The sequence below is a fragment of the Sycon ciliatum genome, chromosome 4, assembly GCF_964019385.1.
Source record: "Sycon ciliatum chromosome 4, ocSycCili1.1, whole genome shotgun sequence".
Taxonomy (NCBI): Eukaryota; Metazoa; Porifera; class Calcarea; order Leucosolenida; family Sycettidae; genus Sycon; species Sycon ciliatum.
In genome coordinates, this window is record NC_088646.1 from 929492 (window position 1) to 937286 (window position 7795).

At 51.9% G+C, this 7795-nt stretch overlaps 1 protein-coding gene across 1 annotated transcript; it reads left to right on the forward strand.

Moving 5' to 3' along the window:
- Positions 1-4722: 4722 nt before the first annotated feature.
- On the forward strand, positions 4723-7524 carry LOC135813336 (uncharacterized protein K02A2.6-like). Its single transcript, XM_065326436.1, has one exon. It carries the CDS (start codon positions 4723-4725, stop codon positions 7522-7524), a length of 2802 nt encoding a protein of 933 aa, XP_065182508.1.
- Positions 7525-7795: the final 271 nt, after the last annotated feature.

Sequence of the window (7795 nt, forward strand, 5' to 3'; positions counted from 1 at the left end):
CATCATCGCAGGTGACAGTCATGGCGGAAGGAGGACGAAGGCGCTCGTTGGCACAAATTGTTGTCGGATTCTCGGCAGCGGAGTCGTCAGCACTGCTAAATGACGATAGATCGTTCTTCGGGTGGTCAGATCAAGATTCTGACGACCAGAGCGATGACGAATCGACCGACGCTTCTCCGCTCGTGACCCTGCCGATCGCGCTTGCGATCGATGCGGAGGAGAATTTGGACGAGGCGCCAGCGCTACAGCCAGCACAAGCCCTCGCCGCCGGACGACAGGGCCAACCTAAGATATCCAGTGCCCAGGCGGCGCCCAGTACTGTTGAAGAGGTACAGGCGCGAGTAGGCAAGGGCTGCCGCAGTTGTGCCGGTGTCAACTGTTTCAAGAACGTGTCAACGGATACTCTACTCACTGCACGCAACACAGCGCTCGCAATGACGAACGAGGAGCTGTACTGTTATGTCGCTGGAAAGCTCGATGTGTTGAGACGACGCGGTGCAGTTACTTCTCACCATGGAAGCATTGCACAACGGATGCAGCGCGGAGAAAGGTCCCGATCCACCTATCGCTATGAAGTGGATGGTGACGAAGTATGCCAGACTGTTTTCATGTAGGCACATTATGTAAAGAAGTGGAAGCTAAAACAAATACGGCGGATGTCTATGAGCATGCTGTAGCTCCCCCTCAGCACGCATGTGAGGGTTCTTTGCCCTGGAATGCCTGCCTGCAGATGAAGTGTCTGACATCAGGCAGTTCATCCACCACTATGGTGACATCACTGGACTGTAAGTTCCCCAGCCTGCTGCCCCCAGGCCAGAGGCCAGCTCCAACTAATACTTACCTGCCATGTGCTACTACCAACTGGAGGAACAGAAGCATGCACAACATTCTTGAAAATATGGAGCAGTGAGTGCAGTGATGTGATAATTATGAAACCAAAAGAAAATGTGTGTGCGGTGTTTGTTCCGATCTGCAGTCTCAGATCATAAGGGCAAGAACGGCAGAAACTCGCTTAAAGCACACTGACGCACTCAAAGCTCATATTGAAGAAGCTAACGTGGCCTGTGACCTTTATCAAAAGTGTATTGCTGCCTGGCATCTGATTATCTGCCAGTGACGCTCCAGACGCTGGAATCTCACGGCAACGTGCAAAGTACTTGCACCAACAGATTCGTCAGCACTGCCACCCAGAGAGCGGAGATATCACCTGCCCAGCACCAGACCAAGCAGAGCCAATGTCCTAATTATTTGTTCGGAACATACATAGTAGAATACTGGATAGCTGTGCAAAATAATTTTTCTCACTACACAGACAGGTGTATGACAGGTGTATGAAGCCTCAGATACGAAATATAATGTGAATATCAATTACTTTCGGCATTTTTATGCACCAAAAGCTTTCATAATATGGGTCATATTTCAATGAATATATAAAATTTGAGCCTAATACTTCACCATATGTTTGGGCAATGGCCAGGGACCAACCTCCCGCCAAAAACTCATTTTCGGCAAAATAGCACCAAAGGGTGGTTTTAGCAGATCCTTGGCCAAATAATGATCAGAAGGTGTGGAACAGTTCATGCTCCTGCGAGTCCTGGTCCTGCTCTGCAGGAACTGCTGCAACGATACATGATCTGAAGTGCAGGAAGGTTGCAAAGCCTTCCGGTATACGACCGTGAGGCTGAGGATTTCGCTAAACCAAGGTACAACATACCACCTGCTTTCAAACAGAGCGGCATTCCGTGTCATGCAATATGGTATTCAGCGCAGTGGGTTGTTGTAGTGAACTTATCGCATTTGAAGTTCTCTGTCGCTCTGATCTGGGGCCTATTTTATATTACATGTATGTAACCTTTATTCATGTGCTGCGCTTCCGTAGTTGTTCTTACTGCGATACGTTCTAACAATAATGAGATGCCTTTTGTTGGCTCTTCTGCCTGGATTTCGTTGACAGATGCGTTAAGCCCATGGATCCTTCCATGAGTGACATGCGAACTGTAACTATTATTATATTATTCACTTCTTTCGAAGGCGATAAGCCAGACCCACCGGGAAATATTTCCATGGGTGGGACAGCAAAAAGAAAGTGAAAAAATAAAAAGCTAACAACCAAAGGGACAAGAAATAGGGGAAGGAAGAGGAAGAAAGGAAAGAAACTCAATCCGAACTCCAACATCAAAACAATGATAAAGAATTTGCAGCGACAGGCAAAGTACATGTACATCAACCAATGAAGGGAGTAACAAAGGAAATATCTTATCAGTCGTTATTCAAGACTCTTGGCTATTTATTATTATTAATATTATTCTGAAGAAAATGTTGAACGGTCTCTGCTGGGATGACGACTACACCATAGCTCAGCGGTTAGAGCATCGCTGGCTACAAGCGAGGGTCCCTGGTTCGAGTCCTGGTGGTGACAGTCAATTTGTCTTCAGACTTTTAAGTGACATTCGGATTACTTTGGAGACGATTCAAAAAACAATGTACGGGTAAGGAAATATACATGTACATGTAAGAAGAAAAAGGCGATGAAAAAAGATGATTCGAACAAGTTTTCGTACAACACTCTTCAGTAATCACCGTTGTGCTAAAGATCAAAATGAGAACAAAGGAAATAATATAGCAATCAAGGTAGGGTAGCAAGATACAATGATAGCACTGGAATATCGAGGTGCGATTTCTCACAAAAGTGTGCAGAAAACAAGGGTATACATGTAAGAACTAAGCGTGACAAGTATCTGCTTCTGTTTCAATCCTTGCAGACTGGCTGAAGGATCGAGGCCTGATCCTCAATGCTGGCAAGAGCCAAGTTAGCACACAGCGGATCTACAGGTCGTCTGCCATGACACTTCACTGCCTAGTGTGCCAAGTGCTAGCTATCTTGGCGCCACAATCGATTCCGGCATGTCCTGGCACGCCCACATTGCCAAATGTTCTGCACGCGTGTCGCAGAAGATCGGAGCACTCTGGCGAATGCGCCGCTGCCTGAATCACCAGTCACACATGACCTACTTTAGATCGCTGATCATGTCTGACCTGCTGTATGCCTCAAACGCGTGCTCTAGCTCACTGCAAAGAAGGTACCTCGACCGTCTACAGGTCCTGCAGAACAGCGGGGCTCGTGCTGTCTTTGGCCGCCCTCCGTGGTCGTCTGCCCGCGACCTGCTGGAGCGCATTGCAGTGTCCCGTGTGGCAAAAGTCTTCAATCAGAAGCTAGCATACCTGGTGTGGCGCTGTCGTTATCATGGTTATGCACTGGCAAGTCCAGAGTTGCAATCCCTGCTAACCCCCGCTGCACCCGGCCCTACTCGGCTCCAATCTGCCATGGGCCTGTGTGTGCCAGTTTCCCATTCGGTTGCGGGGCGGGGGCGCTTTGCTTGCAAGGGTGCTGTACTATTACATGGTATTATGGAATGCCCTCCCCATGCGACATCCGTGCCATCCATCACGCTCGGCAGTTTCGCACGCAGGTAATCCCCGATACCTGTGCCCTGTAGATGTCGACAAGCGAAATCTGTTTTTTTTCTGTTCTCTTTCTGTTGTACCCGATCTCCCTCTGATGTACCGCTCGCTGACTCTACGTTGAAGATCAAAATATTTGAATTCTCATTCTCATTATTGTGGTGTTTGTAACCACAGACATTGTGAATCACCTGAGGGCCAGACTATTGTTGGTAATGCTAGACCTTATGGAAGTGTCGAATGACCGCACTTGGCATTCATCCATTCCTGCATGCTAGCTATCTCGTGTGTTTGGACTACGTCCATTATCTTCCTTTTATATTGCTCTACTCTGTAATATTCAACCAGTTGCGTACTGGACAAGTGAACTACGGTTGTGCTTTGTTTTGGGTGTTGTGGGTCACGGACTAAAACACTACAGTGGCGACGAAGATTTTGTTTTTCTAGTGTGCTCCGAGCATTACTAGTATTAGCTCCGGCTATGGCGACTCATGGACACATTGAGTTGTTTGATGTCACTGGCGGAAACTGGTCGACGTAGATCTACGAACTACGCTTGACGCAGTATTTGGCAGCCAACGGCATCGATGATAATGACCTGAAGCGAGCAACGATGCTCACGGTCATCGGAGGTCCAGCATTTGAACTGCTACAAGATTTGCTGGCCCCGAACGCCCCAACTGACAAGACGTTTGCGGAACTCTGCGCGGCTCTAAAAGGACATCTCGTACCGAAACCACTTGTCATTGGAGAACGATACCGATTCTACCAGAGGGACCAACGTCCAGGAGAATCGATCGCCGCCTACGTGGCTGAACTTCGCCGTTTGGCAAGGACCTGCGAGTTCAATGCCCATCTTGCAGAAGCTCTGCGAGATCGCTTCGTCTGCGGACTGAGGAGTGCAGGTACGCGGAGGAAACTCCTGGCCACGGACGCACTGACTTTCGACAACGCCGTCAAGGACGCGCTGGCTGATGAGCTGGCCACCAGGGACGCTCTGGAAGTCTCCGCGACGGATACGAAGAACGCTAGCGGTGGTGTCCACAAACTTCGCACCCCATCGAGAAAGCCTGTGCCTGGTGCACGATCTACGTGTTTTCGCTGTGGTGGAGTTGGACACAAGGCGCCTGACTGCCGCTACAAGGACGAAGTAATTAGTTTGCAATGCGTGTGGTAAGAAAGGCCACTTGCAAGCCAGCTGAGCAGCCAGGAGCGCGACCAACTCCGCGACCCAGATCATTCAAGCGCAAAGGCTCAGCGATGACAGGTCACAACTATTTGTTTGCGAGCGACGAGGACGACCAGTCCAGCATTCGCTATGTGCGTGTCTCCAAGATCCAGTCGAGCGGAAAGCCGCCAGCACCACTCACGATAACCGCACAGATCGCGGGACAGGAGTTATCTATGGAAGTAGACACGGGCGCTGGTGTCTCTGTTTTACCAGCCGCAACATACGTGCACTTGTTCTCCGAACACTCGCTTCTCCCAGCAAAACTGGTGCTGCAAGCCTACAACGGTGAATCGCTTCGATCGCAAGGCGTGCTGCGCTTGCCTGTCACCATCAACGGTCAGCAAGCGGAGGCTGAGCTGTACGTGGTCGACTGCGAGGGCCCAGCATTGCTAGGACGCACATGGCTCCAGCAATTTCGCCTCAACTGGACGGAGTTGGCGGCTATCAGGAATGTGAAATCCTCACTCCAGGAGTTACAACGTGAATTTGCAGCGGTATTCAATGATGAACAAGGATTGTTCATGGGGGCGAGAGCCAAGCTCACGCTGAAGTCTGATGCGACTCCAAAGTTTGTCAAGGCACGATCAGTGCCTATGGCGCTGAAACCCAAGGTTGAAGCAGAGATACGTCGCATGGAGGCTGCCGGAATCCTCACTCCGGTGGAGTGGAGCGAATGGGCAACACCTGTGGTACCTGTTCTGAAGCCAAACGGCCAGGTCAGGCTATGTGGAGACTTCAAGGTGACGGTGAATCCCCAGCTCCACATCGACCAACACCCGTTGCCGCTCATCGAGGAGATCTTTGCCTCACTCTCCGGAGGGCTAGAGTTTACAAAACTCGATCTGAAGGCAGCGTACACGCAGATGGAGGTGGACGACGAGTCGAAGCCCCTGCTTACGCTCAACACCCATCTGGGTCTGTTTCGACTCAACCGTCTCCCATACGGGATTGCGTCTGCTCCCGCGCTATGGCAACGAGCCATGGATTCTCTGCTACGAGACCTGCCAGGCGTTAAGTGCATGATCGATGACATCATCGTCACTGGCCGCACACCGGAGGAACACCTCAACACGCTGATGAAGGTGCTCCAACGTCTCGCTGATGCGGGCCTCAAGCTCAACCTGGCCAAATGCCACTTCTTTCAGCTGAAAGTGGAATATTGCGGCCACGCCATCAGCGCACAGGGCCTGCACACGATGCCGAGCAAGGTTGATGCAATTTGTGATGCTCCACCGCCGGAGAATGTGCCGCAAGTACGCAGTTTTCTGGGGCTCATCACCTACTATCAACGCTTCATTCCGAAGATGTCAACTATTCTGAGTCCACTAACAGCGCTGCTGCAAAAAGGAGCGGCATTCGAATGGACAGATGAGTGCCGACAAGCCTTCCAAGAGGTCAAGCAGGTGCTGTCATCCCAACAGGTGCTCACACACTATGACCCGACACTGCCCGTCCGTCTCGCAAGTGATGCGTCACCATACGGGGTCGGAGCGGTCTTGTCGCACATTCTGCCATCTGGAGAAGAGCGACCGATCGCATATGCCTCTCGAAAGCTCTCGAAAGCGGAACAGGCATACTCACAGATCGACCGTGAAGCGCTCGCAATAGTGTGGAGTGTGAAACGCTTCCACAACTACCTGTACGGCCGGCATTTTGAGCTGCTCACGGACCACCAGCCGTTGGTATCAATCTTCCACCCGAGGAAAGGCCTGCCTGCTATGACCGTAGCACGTCTTCAACGCTATGCGATGTTCCTGGCCGGACATGACTACACGATCATGTACCACCAAACAGACAAGCATTGCAACGCCGGCGGATTGTCACGCCTGCCAGTAGGAAATCCTCCGGCACCAGATACGGCAGAGGAAGCGGTCAACATGTTCTACATGGACCAATGCGAACCACTCCCAGTAACAGCGGAGCAGATCAAGGAGGCAACAGCCAGCGACCCGCTATTGCGTGAGGTCCATCGCTATGTGCAACAGGGTTGGCCGAAGTCGTGCCCAAGAGCAGAGCTACAGAAGTACTTCCAACGCCGCAACGAGCTTAGCGTTAGCAACGAGTGCTTGCTATGGGGCAATCGCGTCATCATTTCGCCGGACCACCGGAAAGCTGTCCTGACAGAGCTTCATGAAGGCCATCCAGGAATGGTACGAATGAAGGCATTGGCGAGAAGCATCCTCTGGTGGCCGGGCTTGGACGGCGACATAGCAGACGCAGTCAAAGCATGCCTCGGATGCCAAAGTGTCCAGAGCGAACCTGCTGCAGCACCAGTGCACCGATGGAGCATGCCAGACCGCGCGTGGCAGCGCGTCCACGTAGATTACCTTGGTCCATTGCGGCAAACGATGTGGCTCGTCATTGTCGATGCCTATTCAAAATGGCCCGAAGTCATTCCGATGCCTTCCACAACGTCTTTGGCTACCATCGCGAGTCTCAGGACAGTATTCGCCAGATATGGTTGCCCAGACCTCATCGTCAGCGACAATGGTCCACAATTTGCATCTGCAGAGTTTGCCGAGTTCCTCGCCTCGAACGGCATCGCTCACAGACGCTCAGCGCCGTATCATCCAGCGACGAACGGCCAAGCTGAAAGGTTCGTCCAGACCTTTAAACGGGCAATCCAGGCAGTACCACAGTCAACACCTGCACAGATTGCTGCTGACCGGTTCTTGATGAGCTACCGCCGAGGAGTCCATCCGGCTACAAACGCAACGCCTGCGAAGCTGTTTCTAGGCCGTCAGCTACGATCACGTCTGGATTTGTTGCGACCGTCAACGGCACAACAGAACGCCAAGACGCCCACCGAAGAGCCTGCTGGCAAGGCATGATCCTTCGAGGTTGGAGGCCCCGTTCTAGCACGTGATTACCGGAACGCCAACCATCCCGGATGGATCCCAGCGACCATACTCGAGAAGCTTGGGTCTCGTACGTACATGATTGTCACCAGCCAAGGCGCACAGTGGAAGCGACACCTGGATCAGCTACGTGCGGGACACCCGTCCTTCCTAGTGGATGAGCCGACACAATCTGTGGCTGCACCATGTCTCCCTCCAGTGCAGCACCCGACCGCAGCAGAAGCACCCGAGCCTGAGCCGGCTG

Coding starts and splice junctions, on each gene's coding strand:
- LOC135813336 (XM_065326436.1), top strand. CDS start 4,723: ATGACAGGTCACAACTATTTGTTTGCGAGCGACGAGGACGACCAGTCC.